General features: G+C 48.4%; 1 protein-coding gene across 5 annotated transcripts in view; it reads right to left on the bottom strand.

Moving 5' to 3' along the window:
• The window catches only part of LOC112573284 (tetraspanin-18-like), a 110,632-nt gene that overhangs the window by 31,721 nt on the left and 59,217 nt on the right, over positions 1–19,694 (bottom strand). The window contains exon 1 of one of the 5 annotated variants that reach the window (XM_025253508.1): positions 16,352–16,480. The exons of 3 other annotated variants lie outside the window; for them this stretch is intronic. In XM_025253508.1, the coding sequence (XP_025109293.1) occupies positions 16,352–16,402 (51 nt within the window). In that variant the 5' untranslated portion in view covers positions 16,403–16,480. Of the gene's footprint in view, positions 1–1,114; positions 1,267–16,351; positions 16,481–19,694 lie in introns of those variants that run through there. One more of the 5 variants, XM_025253509.1, reaches the window with a different exon arrangement.

The following is a 19,694-nucleotide window of genomic DNA, read 5'->3' on the forward strand; positions in this document are numbered from 1 at the left end:
GGCCCTGAAATATTTATGGCGAGTATAGCGTGCTACACGGAATGAGGGGACCGCGTGGTCCTTGTGTTATAACGAGGCTCTAAACACGCCCACTTGTCGTCACAACACTGGCCCAAACTGTCCCTTCCCCCATCTCTCCACCCGTATATAATTCACAGCTCGTGACACGGTTACCCAGATGCCAGGGTGTAGTCAAGACAGAAGAGAAAATCACAGTAAGATGATATCTCGTGAAGGATGGCACAAGTCTCGTCAGACGCCATTTCAGTTTTGTGTCACCTGACCACGTGCTGTGTCCATCAACAAACATTTTTCTATCCATCAGATTACCACTTACATGCATGTTCAAGCGTACACGCACGCAAACACACATCCACAGGTGTGCGAAACTAAACCTCGACAAACTATGCAACTGAACCAGATGCCTGCCCTCGGACAACCATGGTTGTCCCTCTAGCCGATGATGGTACCAAATCCCGAAATTGTGCTTGTCTTGCCGCGCAATAAGCTCCGCCGAGAGCTACGGTACATTTCTGGACAACAACCGAGAATCAAATCGCGCTCCCCCGACCCCCATCTTTCCCCGTAGCCTTATCACAGTAAGATGATTGATGATCGAGAGCGATGGCTCTCCAGGCTGGGACGCCAGCCAGCCAACCATCTGGTCTCGCCTCCAGCCCTTGTCAACCCTCGCATCAACAGCACCCCCTTTCTTCTTCTTTTTTTTTTTTTGGTCGTGACAGTAATAAAAAGAAGGGATGGGGGGTCGCTGGTTGAGTCTTGCTGCGAGAGTTGTCGCCGCTAGTCGTGGCGCGCCGGGCAAGTCCAAGCTGCTGCTGCTGCTATCGTGCATCTCATGAATACAGATCCGCCATTAACTTGGAGACAAACTTGGTCCGGACACAGCCAGTCGAGATATCGTGTCGTAAAAAATCAGCGAGCAAACAGTCGCAACATTCACCCAACGGACTCCAGCATCTCTAGAATGGATTTTTTTTTTCATTTTTTTTTTCTAATCCCAATGAAACAAATTACGAAAGAAAAGAACTAATGAGAACACTTCGCATTCTTTTAAACATCGCCAGACATACATCCACGGCCTGCAACCACTTACATGCTCAATGAAGAACTCCAAAAAATCCGTCCAACGCATGTTAGTCTCCGCCGATGGCGTGCCAAGCCGCTCTATCCTGCCAAGTTAACTGCAACCCTCGAAACGACAGGAATGAGCACACACGGTGCTCGCATCCCCGCAGCTTCGGCAGCTGCTGACATCAGGAAACCAACGGCAAACAACGTGCTGTTGTTCCACTGCGAGCCGTTACACGGAGCCACTCCTGCCGCTACCAATCTCCGCTAACATCGCGTAGTTAAGGACGACGGTGGTGCAGCATGTAATCGTCTGCTGCTGGCAGACTAGGTAAGCAGGGTGCAAACCACCAAGTCTTGTCCTCGAGAAGTGACATATAAGTCAGTTGGTAGACATTTTACCTTCCCTGAGGACGAAAAAATGTTTCCTGTGGTGGAACCGATCGCTGGTTGGCAAGACTTTAAACCACCCGAGTGTTGACCGCCGCGAGGGTGTTACCGTTACTAGAAGAGCGAACAGACTAGGTTACATTTTTATTTCTGAACTTGTCTAAGGAAATGGCATCTTCCGTTTTCAATGCGAGGAATTCTGGAACATGTACACTAACGAACATGATAAAACATGGATATGTTGGCAAGAATACTACAATCGTTATTTAATGAGTTTCCACGGTCACCGATGCGAAAACAAGAAAACATGATACCTGAGCAACCTGGTCGTGTGAGAAATAAAATTTTAAAGATGTGGCTTCAGGTCAGAACCGAGCGTTGGCACGACCAGATTATTTATTCAGAAGTGTAGCGAGTGTTGTGTGAGAGTGTGTGAGAGAGAGAGACAGGTAAGAGGTCAAGGTAGTGACTCACATTGTCTGCAATACAGTGTGTGTGTGGAGATATCAAAGTAAGCCAGTAAGTGACTCACATAATCCGAAATACCAATGATGTCAGACCCGTGTCTGCAGCAGGTGGTGGGGGAGTTGCGACACGCCGCTAGAAGGCGCTGCTGTTCGCTGCTGTGGTTGTGGCGGGCAGCGGAGTAGTGTCCAGCAGGTGTCCGGTTGTGATGCTGGGTGCCATGGCGGTGCTCCGGGGCAGGGACTGTTGCTGTGAGACGATTCCACAGAAAGATCCCTGGCTATGGGTGGGGGAGGCGGCGGGTACGGGTGTTGTTGCGACTCCAGAGAGTGCTGTCGATACGGGTACGCGTGACGAGGTGCGCCGCCACCGCCACCTAGCGGCTGGTGGTCCAACGGCGGCGGGGTGTGACACCCGTGAGGGGTCGTCTCCACGATCGGGGGATACTCCTCCATGGGGCGCCTACCCGCTACGCCGCCACCCGTGATGCCGGTCGCACCCTGGAAACTGCTCCCGTGAGTCGCGGCCGAGAGCCCTCCGGCATCTTGCGACGCCATCACCGTCGTAACCAGGCGCGGCGCGTGCGCTGTGACGTGATGCACGTGCGTCCGGGAGGTCTGTGGGCAGCGCACGCACGGCTCGCGCAGGAGCGGCGAGCAATCGATGGTGGATGATGGGTGCCGGGTGCGAGAAGGCGGCGAGAAGCAGGACCAGGGCAGCCTACGCTGGACATGCGGCCGCTGAAGCGCCACCTACCGCCAGTCAGCGGCGTGACCGCGTCGCACCAGGTGGCGTCGTGGTTTCGTGGGTCACAATAGGCACACACACACACGCGCGCGCGCGCACGCACGAACATGTAAGTCCAACACGCCTCAAGTGACCGTCTTTCTCTCCACCCACCTGTGAACTCTCTCAGTCTCTGCAGGCCACATGGCGAGCGCCGCACCGAGCTCTAACCTTGGTGGAGGGAGTAGTCAGGGTTAAGTGCGTCATTCTACCCCCAGACCGTGACCTCTGATCCTCACGTCGCTAATGCGGCTTTCCTCCTTCATCGGATGTCAGGCACAGAAAACACAACATCGGTGCACCTTCATCAGGGTGACTGCGTCGTGGCTTGATGTCAAACAGCTGGCAACAGCAGACGGACGCCAGCGACTGTAATGATGAGAGAGAGAGAGGGAGAGACGGAACACACGGCAGTACAGCGCGCCGCTCTCCAAGTCTGCTGCCGCTACAGCAGCACGACCATGTTAGCTGGCAAACCCTCGGCACTCGCCTGGCCTCGACTGACGGTAGCTCTCTGCACGCACGCACACACACTCACACATACACGCAGTCTTGGAGTGCCGGGTGTACTGTGCAGTACCCACACACCTGCACCTTGGTGCTTCTCAAACCCAACTGTCTCAATCCGCTGAGCGGAAGTCGAGGGCTACTTGCCAGCGTCACACGCAGCACTGGGCGATAAGAGAGAGACACGTCAAGAACCGCATCGCCTGACGACGTTCACGCGCACACGCACTGCCGCACGACTCCCACCGCCGCTCGGGCAACTCCTGGTCTGAAAATCGTGGCCGGTGGCTCGCCAATTTTAACAGTCAGTCACACGCCCCTCCTCTTTCACACGCCATCCCCCATATACCCGTTCCCTCCTTTGTCTCTTCACCCTGCTTCACACACATCACCATCGACAGCAACAGTCAATGTTATCCACGGTGATTGGCTGACGACAGATGTTCTCTTGTTTGTCCCGAAGGTCGGGCCGACGACAGACACCCACGTTTCGCGGACTACACGCGCCTTCGACCGTTAATCGGCCGACGATCGTAAGCGACGCCGTACGTCGCAACAATGCCGCGCTGCAGCCATCGACATCGCTAGACAAACATACCACGCACGCATGCGCGCGCCCACAGAGCCACGCCGTGAAAATACATGACGCAATGTTTCCACCCATCTTCTGGCATCGGCATCTGCACAGGCGGGTCGCTACCCCACCCACCTACCTGCCACCCGTGAGCTAACATCACAAGCCTAACTTTTGTTGTTGGGTGGAAGTAGGACTAAAGTGGAAAAACCAACATATGCAATATTTATCTTACCGCCCTCGCTTACAGAGAAATGTAAACTCAGCACTAGTGGTGTGGCGACCAATGGCTATACATCGGTAAGACAAACTTATTTTACCAGAAGATGAAAAAAGGAAAATATCAAGTTACGCGATTAAACTTTTATCGAAACGAAAAGGGTGGTAGGAGAGAATTCCAAGAATATTTTAAATCAAAGACAAGAAGCCATGGGGAGGCGGGCAGTCTGATGTCCTGTTGTCCTCATCGGTTAGTCAGACTTGTGTCCCCACCAAAGCCTTCCCATCCAAAGGAGGGGGAAAAAAAATCTTGTAAAATCTGCCCTCGCCCACAGTGCAGTATCGGCCTCAACTTCAGCAGAGCAGTTCCACTGACCATCTTCCACATCGGCTACTTCCGGTTCTACGTCGTTTAACTACGGTCTTTCTACGTTGTCTAGTTGCCCTTCCAAATCCTTTATTGTCTGCCATGTTTGATTCCTGCAGTTAGTGCCAACCCCAGACGCATTTTATCGCAGCTTTGACAGAAATGGTGATCGCAGAAAATCTTTTTGATTACTGACACTTGTGGTCCACCTTATGTCCGCGACCTTCTCTCCTTCACCCCGCCCTTACTTACTCGGGGCTGACGACGTGTGTAACAGAGAAAAACCTATGGAAAGTGTCAAATATTTCCCGATACTCCTCGACACCCTATTTTATTTTGTTCGATTATACACGCTCTATCCGCACACGTCTGCTTCTCAGCTCCGACGCCTACGAGGGCTAAAACTGCCGGCCGCTTCAGCTTGGTCGGCCAAGTGGCGAAAATCTGGCTACGCCGCCCTCGGTGGCGCCGCCATCGTAATAACCACATCCGGTCCCTCGTCCCATCCTCCCTTGCTCCTCCCTTCCTGCCTCGCAACAATCCGGTGACGTCACGGCTGTGCCTGTGTGCTCGAGCAGCAACCGCCGGCCACAAGGTGAGGGGTCGAGGGCAGAAAGCAGGGCGACGGGGTGCTTGCTGACATCATAGCATGTGCTGCCGGACTTGGCGACAGCAGAATCCTATCCGGGTGGCTGGTGACGGGGTTGTGAGTGTGGCAGTTGATGTCAGTGAGTGTGATTCATACCCAGTCATGTCTGGGATAGAGGGCTGGGGGGAACCTTTCTCGTGCGGATGATCTTCGCGGGTTGTGATGTGGTCAGTGTCTGCAAGCAGACTTAGTGTACAGCGCAGCACAGAGGCACGTACGTGCTGGATGGCTGGTCGGCCGGACGGACGGCGAGAGTCATTCCAGACTAAAGGTCATGGCTAATTTGTCTCAGTCTCCCACCGTCCCCTATCCCAGGCTCCAACATCAACTGACCCGCTTGCACTTTTCGGTCTAACCCCTCGCCCCGCCATCCCTACAGAAGGAAGAGACTGGCCTCCACCCGACTAGTTAACGTTTCAAGTCCTTCAGGCAACTTCCTAAAACTTTTAAACTTCATCAAACGCTTTGAGATGAGAGTATAATATGATGTAATATATATATATGTTCCGATACACACCATCTACACATCGTCCCAGCCGCCATCCCGACCACAACGACAACCGACATAACAATACAGCCATTGATTCTCCTCCCTAACAGCTACTTTCTTCTAAGCAAACACAGGCAGCCTATAAGGCCATCCTTGGAGGACAAAAAAAAAAAAAAAAAAGCAGAAGAGACGGAAGGACATGGCCATTCTTCTTCCTGGACCTGTTGAACATGGCGGTGGCCGGGTGGTGAGCACTGCGGGCAGACAGCACTTCAAGACCCGAGCTGCGAGGCCAAGTCCAGATGGCGCTCGGTTCCTGAAGAAAATCCAAACTTTTTCTTTTTTCTTTTTTTATTTTTTTGGAGCGATTGTCATGCTATCGATTTGTGTTGATGAGAAGCAGAGCTGAGTCGTGACAAATCGAGTCAGTGGTATCTGCTGGCCACGCACAAGCGCTGCAATTTCCGCACGGCTCTCCTTTTAGCCCTCGCTTTAAAAAAAATCATATTTGCTTTCCTCGCTAAAGCATTTACTTTTCAAGCGTGCAATCTAGTTTCGGGTAACCGGCACGCCCTCACCAGCCTGGCAAGTTTTCATGCAATTGATGCCCACAGTAAATTAAATTTGGACTGTTGCTGTAGCCGTTCGTTCGGGCAAAAACTGTGTTGGCCTTCCCCATCGGTGGCGGCATCAAAAATTCGCGGGTTTCGGAAGTCTCGGGGATGGCGAAGAAATTACAATCAATCGGTTTATTTTTTAAAGCAAATGTTTTAGCCAGGCAAAATCTGCACCCATGCGAGCAAACACACACATACACACATACATGGAATGCTCAAACTCTACAGATATTAAGATGGAATGAGCCGAGAGCTGGGTCGACATGCCACCTGCACTCCTTTTATTTCATTTTCATCCTCCATTGCCTAATTTGTTTCTAAAATCCTTTTTTAATCGGGAAAAAGCTAGTATTTAATTTGGATACAGTTTATTTGTTTTAACCCGTGCCAGCGACTCAGGCTAATCATGGCGAGAATCTGGCTACAGTGAAAGTGTTTTGGACACGTGATCTTTCTCGACTGAAATACTACCTCGGCCAGGAAGAGTGGCTGCTAAAGTATTTATTGAACCTTTAGACAGTCTACAGGAGTTGAAGAAATCAAAGGAGACAGTCGCACCTTCCCCTCCCTGATTACCATACCAGTCAGTCGATTAGACAAGAAACCAGGCGCGCGCAGCGGAGTGTCGGGACATGACAGCGACCTCTGGCCACGACACCAAAGGTCACGCGCACTCTCTGTCGCAGGGTCCACTCCGGACATGTTGGTTCGGGTGGATGGGTGGATGGACATCAAAAGGCTAACAGGAATTTGTTTACAGCTGTGTGTTCAACTATTCCAAAGCAGACACATTAATCCCAGTGGCCACGACTCAAGATGCCCAGTGCACGTGTTAAAGCATGTCTCAGTGTTGACAAAGACAAGTAGTAAGATGGCTGTCCTTGTCTGGGGTTCACACTGATTGGTGAGGGATGTCGAATTAACACCACAGCAGCACAGGACATCAGAGGGTTTGGGTCTGGAGTCTGGAGATGAGACGGTGCATGATGTGCAGTGGAGTAGAAGAGATATAGCTGTAGAGACTGTTACAGGACAAAAACAAGCTGACACAGGGATAAAACACAACCCTGAACAGCAGTCAGCAAAAGATGAATAGTTGACATGGAAATCGACGAAAATTACTGTCAACGGCAAAAAGAAGATAAAGGATAAGAACAAAGATGGAGAGCAATCACCCTCTAGCCGATTAGGAGAAGGGCCATTACTCCGAAATCATAGAAACATGCGCAAAGATATATCGAACAAACGTGCATAGTACATAGCAAAATATGATACACAAAATTAACAGACTAAGGGGTTGAACCTGGTGACACGCAAGACTTTTTCCTCTACAACCATCGTGTGAACAGGACAAGGTTCCATTACCACCGCAGCCCTAGCCGAGGTCAAACATCACCTCCCCTCAAAGAGCGAGAGGTGGAGGATCTCAGACCCTCCGGCCCACAAGAGGCTGCAGGGTCTACAGGCCATTTTTCACACCGCCAGAAAATCCGAAGGATTACGAAGTTCATCAAGGAAAGCCACCATCACTGGACTCGCTCCTCACTAAGTCACCACGCCTGCCGTGTCCCCGACAACCGCAGTACCGCCGGCATCTTCCCTCCCGAGACTGAAAAACAAAACTGATCTTTAATGAAAACTGTTTGCCCTTCGTAGAATGTCTTCGCCCTCGACAGCTCTGCCCCTGCTAGCTCGCTTTCTCCACACTTGGACTGATGTCAGAGGTCAATCTTGAATCCCACGACCAGCTCTCCAGTCCCCAGTGGGTATCCCGGGTCAGTCCAGCAACATGGCGAGCCCAAAATCTGGTACTTCCGCCGAAGACTACCCCACTTCCGGCAGTAAATAAAGTCTTACTGACAGCGTCCGGCCGGTGGTATCTTCACGCCCGAGCTGACAAGCCCGCCGGAAGGAGAGGCAGCTGCCCAGGCGCCTCCGCCATCACCCTGCAATATCTCCCCCTCCACTTCCCCTGCTGCAGGCATCACCGGCTGCCACAGTTCTCACACTCCATGATCGAAGCCACCTTAGGAGCCGAGTGAGGTCAGAAGAAGAGGTGAAGTTAATGAAAGGCGAGTTTACAGACGATCACCGCCAGTCGGACCGCCATCGATGATAGCACCGTTCGTTGCCAATGAAGCGATGACAGACTGCGCCCCTCGCAACTGTGACAGTAAGGGGAGAGCAGTGGAGTCTATTTACACTTTAGGAAAAGGAATTGATGTTTCACACCCAGCCAACAACTAAAGCTATGTCACGGCTAGCCCTGTAAACATTTGTCACATGAACAGAAAGAACAGCGTGCCGGAGACGAGATTTGAACCCAGGACAGCAAACTGTGACTGTTTTGTGCAACCGGACCGCCCTCTATTCCACTTTAAATATTTTAACAGCTCAGTCTGCTGACCATCGTAGTGAACATGTGAAATTCAAACGACCAAACCACACCCTACTGAACATGACTCCCCCTCCCATTTAAAACATAACAGGAGTTGTGCACCCTGCCTGTGTAACGGGATAAAACTTCCTAGCAGGACTAAACTTCTCAGTATAGTCTGCGCATGCGCATGAACCGAAAGTTCACTTCGTTATCGTTGCGTAGCCATTTTTTTCTTTTCTTTTCTTCGCCGATTTACTATAACATTTTTACTTTTACTATTTTACTTATTAACTCGGCGAAGAAAAGAAAAAAAAATGGCTATGCAGTGATAACGAAGTGAACTTTCGCTTCATGCGCATGCGCAGACTATACTGAGAAGTTTAGTCCTGCTAGGAAGTTTCATCCCGTTACACCTGCAAGCACGAGCTATACCTGGATGACTGTGTTAACAATTCTGCTGGTTCACTGATGTAAGAATTCGTGACAAGTATAAATGGTCATTTTTTTTATTAATGATCTTTAATGCTGACAACATGGAGTCAAAGTTGTTTTAAATTGGCTGACTAAACGCAGCATGAGTAAGTTTAACAGAAATGGATTGGAGCCACAACAGACCACAAACAAAATGAAAGTAAATCAGGGAGGTTGGAGGGATCGAAATTTAAAGATTTAAGAGGATCCTAGCCTCCAATCCGACTTGACGATTAACCATTCTAGCTTGTTTTGTCAGGCCTGCAGTGTTTATGCCGGCAAGCTGCCGCAATTAGCAGTCTGGCCATCGACCGGCGACTCCAACAGCAGCCAGGAGCCTGGGGCCGCTTGCATGCCAGTCTTACAATGGACTTACCTTAGGCCCAAACTTTTCTCCTTCAACTTCCAAAAACTGCCGTCTGGAGTTGCATGTGAGGTCTTTAAAGTAAGTCTTACATCACAGGTCTGAACGAGGCAAGTCGACCATAGGGCCAATTTCAGCAATGTCGACATGATCTTGAGACCGGCCATTAGACATTCTAGAATTAACATTCTATTTTTAACACTCTGTTTTTGCATGCAGCCCAGCCCTAAAGAATCGGCTGTGCTTAACGGCTTCTTCACACGTGGCTTGCCACTGACTGGAACCAGAAACTGGAGCCTGAAATAAACGGCCACCAAGGACGTGGGTGAGGGTGGACTGCTGGATTCTTAAACGGATCTCAAGGTGGCCGGGTGCACGGATAAAGATTGTGTGTGTGTGTGTCCGTGCGTGCGGGCGTTCAGGGTGCATGCAGATGACAAAGTATCAGGTCTTCATTATCAATGTATCATATATTTACATCTATGCATGTGTTTAAAATCCATTTATAAATAACGTTACAGTCAAAGTGTATCAGGTGTGGTTACTTGACCCTGTCCCCATGTTACAAGTGTCAGAATGTCGCTCAAGAAAGCGGTTTCACTGGCTGAAGGCAGCTCCAAAAGCTGCTGAAATAAGAGGAAGAGGAAGTGCTTGCTCGCTATGACAAGTTAACTGACAGGCAGCACAGTGAAAACTCTTGGCACATGACAGTTTAGAAAGACTTCAATCGCCTGCGAGAGCTGCACAATGCTCGTTCTTGATGACACAAGATGTTTTTGCTTAGCACGCATGTTTAAATCTTTTTCGTCTGGAACACATCCTAACTGTAAATCACCAGTCACCTGCTCGAGCACAGACTTCAAACAGAAACTAAAGGCACACAACTGCCACAGGTATACGACTGAAGCGGGTGGGAGCAGTCACGTGGTACCGCTGAGTGAGACATTTCATTTTTCTTCTGTCTTTATTGAATCATGGTATCACAGAGTGCAGTTACCGAATAGCTGATCACATAAAGATTGGTCAGGGAAAAGAAATAACTGGTCGCGTGTAACCATATAAGTGGAGACTTCCACTGACCACATGACTTGGGGTAGGTCTACTAGGAGGTCAGTCAGTGGAAGGAAGAGACCACTCGGAAAACTACATACAAACAGGGGAAAACACGAGTAACAATCTTTCCCCCTCTTTTTCTGGTTTTGAGATTTTTGTGAGGGAGAGACAGGAGCAGAAATGTAGCGACAACAGCCCCACACACTCAACCCAGAGGTGAGCTAAGGGTAGATGTCGGCTTCCGATGTTGAAGTCAACTACATTGTGGGTACATCTGGATTAATGTTCGGACGTTTGTTAGCAATTTCTACTGGAAATTTACAATTTCTGGAAGTTACATCGTTGTAACGAGGAACAGTTTTTTAATATATATATATTATTGTCATTTGGTATTTATCTACTGATATTTTCTCTTCCTCCGTTTCCATTCTTTGACCTTTTCTCTTATCTATCAAAGGCACGTGGCTTCCAGTATATCGGATAGGGGGAACACCCGTTTATGTCTGGTAGAGAGATACCCAGCCACCCGATTTTCTTATGTTTCCCGCGCGCTCTCGTCTGCTTATTCTCTAATGGAGATGTGTCTACCCGGTACGACAGCTACCCAGATATATTTAGCGGGTGGATTATCGGGAGGAACTAATTCCGATGGCAGTGCTGTTCCACTGTAATGGGAATCTGCAGCACCCGCTACCACACCATTTTTTTTTCATTTGCTAGCTCTTACATAAAAATGTCTGAACAACAAAATATTGTGTGTGGCTGTGCGGCGGTACAAGATGTCGATAACAAGGATAGATACAAAAATAAACTTTCGAGTTAAAAATAACTGTGAACTGAAATTGCGAGGAGTATTTTCATTAATATAAATGTCCGTTAACACCAGTATATGTGACTTCGAGGGTTGGTCCCATGACGTCACTAACGTCCACTACTGTGTCCCCCATAGTTACCTCCCCTACTTTCTTCCGGAAGTACGGCAAATCATTAACAACTATTTTGAAAGTCCTTTCGCTTCTGGATTCAAAAACAGCGACGATAACATGTGCAACCCTACACCTCTCCTCCCCCTTCCTAAAATAGCCGTCAGTCGTTGACACAGCGCCGTCTTGCGGCTGTCTTGCTAAATTATAAGCAACTATTTAAGGTGTCTTGCTGACTGTTTTCGCTCCAAGATTCAGAAACAGATGACAGGAGTGACGACAACATCCGCAACCTAACACCCCCTCAACCCCTCGTCCTGAAATACCCATCAGTCGTTGACACAACGGCGATGGCAGCGTTGTCTTGCCGCGCGGCAATGAGGCGCGGCGCTCGCTTGGTCCTTTCTCCAGAAATAAACGCATCGACCGGCCGGAAGGCAAACTCGGGTGCGTACGAAGAGAAAGTAAAAATATCCGTTAAAAATGCTGTAAAATCAATGGCATAGCTCCTAACAAAAACTTGATTATCCAGCGTGCAGAAAGCCGCCATGTCAAGCTGCAGACGAAACACGGGAGCCGCTAGGACTGCTGGGATCGATAGGCGGGGACACGTCACCAGTACGAGGGGCGTGGACTTCCACTTCCTGTTGTACAGCTGTGGCCCGGCCTCCTGCCCTGCACACCCTTCACGACACTGAGTGTGATGATGAGGTGAAATGTGTGGACAATAATGAAAGTAGGACTACAGGTGCTAGTAGTTGTGTCACTGGACTGCCCAAGAAGAGACCGGAAACGGCACGTGGACAAAAATAAGTTCTGAGACAAACAGCCTTCCAGTTACACAAACCTTTCACCATCCTCTCACCCGTCCACCCCGAGCTCAATACAACATATTACAAAACCTTTCAGCTTGGTAGGAAGCACGGCTTCCAACTCAACATCTTTTATGTCCCAGCACCTTCCCACCCCTCTACCCGGGGCTCAATACGTCATATCCGGCGACCAGAATCCCTCAAAGTTCACAGCCTTCAAGAAGATCACTGTCATTATCCTCATTTTTTCCTCGTCTATTGGCTGTAATTTTCAAACCTTTTTTCTTTCAGTTCCCGCATCGTCTCATATTCCAGATGCGGAAGTACATTTTTTGACAGCAGGCACTTTTGACTTGGCTCTGATGAAAAACGAGAGATCATTACTTTTAAAAACTAGTCCAACTAGTTTCAATCGATTACAATTTCGACAAGCTTATTGCTAACTGTGTTATAGCAGTCTAATAAATCACGGGGACAAGTCATCAAGACTGACATGCAAAGGCACAAGAAAGCAATTTTTATTTTGCTCTGGCCTTGCAGTTGTATAGGCACTGAAATATCTTTCATGCTCCTAACGAAACTGGACTCCACCAGAACTTCTTGTTGCTGCCTGTATCACAATATTAGGATAAGATAAGAACACTGTAATACATGGTCGATACTGGGTGATACGGATAATACACATGGGAGAGGGACAGGGGACGACCTGCAGGACACCTGGCTAGCCACAAAGCCCTCTAATGAATCTTGATACTTAAATGGCCGCCTGCTTCCTCTTGCCTTTAATTTCTTCTTCCAGGAAAAGTCTGTCCACGGCGTCCTTGTCCAGAATTTATTTATTCCTAGTTTTTATAAGTTCTTATTTCATCTTGTTGATGATTCTGCGTTCTGATGTTCTACAGCTTCGTGTCTACAGAAAGTCTGAGACGGGTTTCGGAATTCCTCATTCAAATTCAATTTGTTCTCTCCAGCAGGTTTGAATTCAAGAGCACTTGAAGCCGACAGGCATCACACGAGACAGAGGCATGGCGACGGATTTCTCTCCACCCCCCATGTCCTCCTTGCCTCGTGATCAACACATTTCCATTTCCCAAGCCAGCGAGCTTGTGGCAATACATCTGTCGCCATACTTCAAAAATGCGAATGGTTTGTCTTTTATTCTCAGTTGGCACCGACATCAAAGACGGATAACTCGATAAACAACTGCTTTTTCATCCAGGAGATGTATTGTGGCTAGCAACAACATCTACACGAGGGTGGAAAGCCGCAGGTTTCTCACCGACTACCCCGGTAACAAGCTGAGACTATATTTTTTTTGTAAGAAGCCAGCATCCACCACTTCTTTAACCCCAAAGCATTTTTTCATCTTTCGTGTGTTTTAATGTACAAACTTTAAAAAAAATCGAAATAAGTAAACACTTACCTTTAGTAAGTACTCTTTCTGCAATCTTTCTTTTACGGAGTGTAAGAGAAAAGCACGATTTCTGTCTACACAGAGACTGCCATGGTACGAACTATTTTCGCTTGCGGAAGGTGGAAGACAAGGTTTGTTAGACGGTTTCCCGCGCATGCTTACAAGAGTCAGTGACAGAAGCACGTGGGAAAAAACACAGTCCCACCATGGCTTTGTACAGGTGGATTTCTCCCGCCATCTCTTGTCGACTTGCGAGCTTTCGATCATTTCAGTCAAACTTATTTATGCACAGTGAAGCGAAACAGTGAAATTCGTAAACCTTCATTGGTAAACCATTTCTTGGCTTCATTACATCCCAACAACTTCGCGCCATTCTAAAATTAGTGCATGGGTAAACAACGAAAAAAAAAAAAAAAGAATTCTGAGTTATTGCTGAGTCCTTTGTTGACTCAAACATGCGCAGACAGACAGACACGCAGACACAGAGTTTGCAAGACAGGCCACTCATAGCTGAAGGGCCCTCGTCGGGTAAACATGCAATCCTGGGATACAAGATCCCTCGTCGGGTAAACATCTCTCTACCCCACCCTACCCCGGTCCCCCTTCCGATAGGCTGTTAGCTTAGAGATATGGCTGCCACCCGACCAGTATCACTGGGTTTGCAGATGACCGACAAGGTCACTGTTTCTCTCCCCACCCACCCACCCCATGTGCAGGTGGGCGTTGGATGGATGCAGACTGATGTCACTCTACAGACAGGTTGACAACAAAGGCCACCACAATACTTGTTGACACTGTCATGAACTCGCTGACCCCTATCAACGCTCCTGTTCGACTTGACTATCGCGGGGACGATAACGGAATGTAGGACAATGAGTTGTTTTGTCTTGTTTGTTCCGTTTGCCTGCAGAACCTTGTGACGACGATCTCCTATCATCACCGAGTCCAGTCAATGTGGTTTGAGGGGTGAGATGTGCTCAGTTTGTTGTTATGTCGTCGAAAGTACCGGCTTTGCTCCCTCCTCTATAATAATCCATTAGTAATGCCTTCCACTTACTGCTTGGCTGAGTAATATTTTATATTTAATGTTATGTTAATATGTAATATTTAACTCTTAAACTTTCTTACTTGCCTGAGGCTGCTGGCTAAGGACACCACCTCTAGCATTGTGGACACTAACAATCAGCTGTAATGTTTACATGATATGAGTACTTTGACTGATTGCAGTCATTAGCCAGTTAGCGGCTCGCGACATGCTGTGCTCGCTCACTTGACCCCTGGACGCTCGGTGCTCTTCGCGTCGTCACGTGGTCCCAGACATCTGGGTTCAGCGTGCGCATCAACGCAGATAAATGTCCCACACGTCAACAAACTGAAATTACTGACATTCCCTGACTAACGAATCATCTGCATGACATCACACTACAGCCTGTTGGCCTCCTTAACAATGGAAGTTCGGGTCACCCCAAGTTCGAGTCCCGGGACAGCCATGCTAAGTGCAGCCCAGTGCGCCTTGCCAGTCCAGGGAGAGCACTGCAGCTCGTGCAGCACATAAATGCCAGAGATTCAAGCCGCCATATGGTGGCCATATTGTTCTCTAGTGTTATGTATAATTGATTAAGCGGTCGTGAAACGTTGCACCTGGTCAATCAATACCCGTTGTAGCGGTCTGCACCCGGCAGGACTGGTGCCGCGGAGGACACTGACAGAAGGCCGAATCACAGAAATGAAGTGCCTCGGCTAACGGGATGGGGGCAACCAACAACTAAGGCTATATCACGGAAAATATTCAGTTTCCAATCACACATATCTGCTGATCTAGACAGGAATACACCATCGAAGACAGACTGACAATCGGAAGTAGAAACGGGTGAGGAAAGGCTGAAGGAGGAGGAGGAAAGGGGACTGATGCCGAGCCAGCAACTAAAGGTAAAATCACATCAAGGCAGCCAGCCCTGTAAATAGATGTTTCATGCACAGAAAGAACAGTGAGCCCGAGATGAGATTTGAACCCAGGACAGCTAACCCTCACTGTATTGGTGACTGCAAAGGTGAGGATGGCAACACATCGACATCAAAACTGTTTTCTATCATCCTCCTGGCATGTATCCAGCAGGCTAGCGTCTCCTGTAGTCTGTTGATACAGCCCCTCACAAACATATCTAAACTAGGAACCGAAATAAAAAAGATTGTTGTAAATCAGCAGGAGAAGCAGCCGACATATTAAACACTCTGTACATTTGAGAGATCGTGCACGCGCGTGAGTTCCCACAAGGAGTTCCGAAGGAGGGCCGTAACTCTACCTCAAGTGTCATCTCCCTGACACACAGGTAACAAAATGCTTCCGCCTCATGTGTGCACAGTGGTGGTGAGATGCCAGTGATACCCAACTACCCAAGATAAACGTGATTTACCTGACGACGAGGTCGTTAGCTGAGGGACTAACGGCTGCACGTGATTTAGCCGAGGACGGGGTCATTAGCTGACGAGCAGGTCATTGGCTGTCAGCAGTGTGATGACAGCTGTCTGGTGACCCACTCTAGGGGATCACACATCACGGAACGAACACAGCATCTGACAAATGTGGGATTTTAACATAACACTTACATACCATAAAACAACAGCTTGGAGGCTAATTAATAATTAGTGAGGATGAAGTGTGTCGCATGTGAGACACACGTGTAACTACAGGATGTTGTTTACATACAGATCACACATTTCTCAGCTCCAAACCCTGTGCAGTCAGCACAAATGGCTTGCCGACTGGTCAAGCTTACTAACCTTTACACAGCTCTGGCAAAAACAAAACAAACTGGACACATCTGCAGACATTCTGTCTGGCAGGCCAACACGCACGTCTGGTTGCTGCTGGCGACGAGTGGAGGACAAACAGCCCCGCCCTCAGCCATCAGTCAGCCGTGGCTGGGTCCTGCTAACCACCTATGGAACACGTGCACTTCAGTCAACCGTGGCTGGTTTCCTGCAAAAGCCGTGCACACATGTCTGTTGTGCTAAAGGGCTTACAGCAGACAAGCTCCGTTCTTCATACCCTCGTCACTCCCGGCTTCCTGTCAGCCCCATCCCTCGTCCTCCACCACCACCACCGAATGGCGGCTTGCTGCATGACATCCGGGCAACGGCCAAGCAAGGGCTTCTTGGTGATGGATGACGAGAGCACCCACCGTCTTGCTATCGTTGTCGTGCTTATCTCCGTCGTCGGCCACTGAAAGCCCACGTGCGCTGGAGGCGGCCTTCAAAGTCACGTGCATCTCTTTGTTTATGGAGGGCGTGCGAAAGTCCGGATCTCATCTACCAGCGCCAAGAGTTTCTAACTCCTTCCAATCCTAATTGATAGACAGTGCGGTTACAAGTCCTACTAATGTTCTTCAAGTTATATACAGAACACCATCGCGTTCTTCGAAAAGCTTACAATGTTTCGACAACATTCCCCTCTACACAAACACCACCGTACAAGCCAATTATTTTGAAATGATTTAAATTCCAGTTTTACTTCCTTGGACTTCACCAGCGCTGGTAGATTAATGTATACTCTTGGGCCCACCCTGTGTTTACGACCTTTAACTTTTGGCAATAAAGTAATGTTTACACTTAGGGATAGCTACAACTGTCAACATCCAGTGGCTGCTTCACCACACCGAGAACCCAGGGGACAAGTTAATCTGGCGAATAGCCATTTGGTGAATGTTCATCTGAATTGTACTTCTTACTTGCCAATTGGGCGGTATGTGTAAATAAAATACTGTTTAAAAGGTTAATTAAAAACTAATTACTGAATAGTTTCTCCTGGTACTCATACTTCAAATAAAAGTATTTTTAAAAACAAAATCATTCATCAATGTCAATACTAAGTGAACCTGTTAACAGCATTGTGAAATGTTGCTACTGGAGTCACTTTTGAACTAAATGTAAAAATAGATTGCATGTCAACAAATGCCAGCTCGTGCGATCGAAGACACAGTTGAAGTTGTTCATGAGAATGATGACAAACACCTCAAGAAACACAGAGTCGCTCGCCCCTGACAGTGACTGACTGTCACACTGACAGAAGAGACGATAAAGGAAAGGCAGGGAAAACATTAGCGGATATTCCCCTGGCTGTCCCCCCGCTCATGGCCAATTGTGCTAAATGAAATGATTTATTTCTCTTCTTGCTGCCTTCCACAAAATCGATATTATCTGTCCAAGGCGCGTTTCCACAAAATGATGTATGACTTGTTCTGTCCGTAAGACAACATGGAAATATCTCACAATTTTTTTTATGCAAATTAGCAGTGTGTGGGGTGGATGGGGGGTGGGATGAGTGGGTGAGTGATCATTTCTAAATTTTTTTTTAGCTTCAGGACAGCAGGAAGCAATGATGGCGCTTGCAACACAGCAAGGGAGGGAACAGCAACGCGCATGCGCGGCCCCCCATCTGCGAGGTTTTAAAAATCTTACAGAGAGTTTAGCAGGCTGAAGCTCCGAAGTGGAAATGAAACTGCCAGCTCGACACTTGGTATTCTCTTGAGCTGATTTTATGAGTGTTCCTGTCTCATTTGCTATGCATTAGAATGTCCGTAACACTTCCATCCCTCGACGTGTGGAGAGGAGAAGCGAATATTCCTGCCATTAGGCTGGAGCCACCACTGGCTCATGGAAGTTGCATTTCTACAAACTGTCAGAGGAACCTACAGACGGCTGTCAGGGTGGGCAATAACGGGGGAGAAATGCTTACTCAGACAGGTAATAAATAAGACTACAGCAGAAACAAGACAGGAGCGATGTAGGCATGGTCTGTCCGAGACAGAAGTGTTTTATGATGTCCACACCTTGAGACTTGATTACAACACACCGAACAGTCTACATACCCGACAGCAGGCGGGTACAAACAGTATTTCCCAACACTGGAGTACATAACCAAATTCCGAACACTAGTAAAAATGTACCACCTGTAAAGGAGTACACAAACTACATCCCCAACATGTCTTGGCTGCGTGTATGTACCAAAGATTACCCCTGAGGTAACCTCCTTCTTGTCGTCTTGACATTACTCACGTTAAGCGAATTCCGCCAGATTACAAGTTCAAGGGTCAACTCCAGCAAACTTTAAAACACAGGGGAAAGCTGCGTATGTAAACACTACATCTCTTTAAGGATGGTGACTTTTAACAAACATTGTGTGCAAGGAGATCCACTCCGCCAGTGCCCGTATGACAGCAAGCGAGAGAAAGAGGAGAAGGAGGAGGAGGGAATTGGTGTTTTACACGAGCCAGCAACTGAGGCTATATCACTCCAAGGCAGCCAGCCCTGTACGAGGGAGAGAAAGCTTCAGTGGCCACAAATGTTCAATAGCATTCTTAAGAGCTCGACTACTCTCGTTAAGAGACGTTGATAGTCTCCCCTCGCCGAGCTTGACTACATTTCTGGAAGCACGACAAGAACTAGCAACCGATATGCCACGTGCCAAGGAAGCCTCAAAGTTTCGGACAGTAACCCTATTTTCCCTCTCGTTGACATCTCATTTCTCAGTTGTAGTTCTCAACCTTCTAGTGTAACATCTAGTGGGAATGTTCAGTGTCGACAATAAATCTCATTTCTCGGTTGTATCCGCTAACCTCCGATGTGTGGACTGGGGGGTTCCTGTCTATGGTAGCAGTTCAAAGGTTAAATTCGTTGTTCTCTCTGTGTTTTCTGTCCAATGACATCCCCACTCAGCGCCAAGAAGCTGCCATCGACTTCAGCCTGCGGACGAGTCCAGCTACTGTCGAGTGCAGGTGTGTCTACAGATTGTTGCCTCTCACTCTGCTGTGTATCGTGTACACCTCGCCAACAAACTGGATCACTGCCGATACAGATCGAACTTCGCTCATTTCCCTTCAATTTCACATGAACTGTAACACCTCTCCCTCCGAATCTCTTCCCTTCCCCTGCAATACCCAACCTGAAATGGAAAATAAATCTCTCTATTATGACATCCGGGTTTCTCGAGCTCTAGGCGGCTTCAGACCCGAGACCACAACGGTAACATGTAAGCCACCTTTTGTAAGTATCTGCCATGTCTTGCTGTTGCACAGAAACTTCACTAAGCCCTCTGTCTAACAAATGCTGGGCCCACCATGGTCAC

The sequence above is a fragment of the Pomacea canaliculata genome, linkage group LG10 (genome assembly GCF_003073045.1).
Source record: "Pomacea canaliculata isolate SZHN2017 linkage group LG10, ASM307304v1, whole genome shotgun sequence".
NCBI lineage: Eukaryota > Metazoa > Mollusca > Gastropoda > Architaenioglossa > Ampullariidae > Pomacea > Pomacea canaliculata.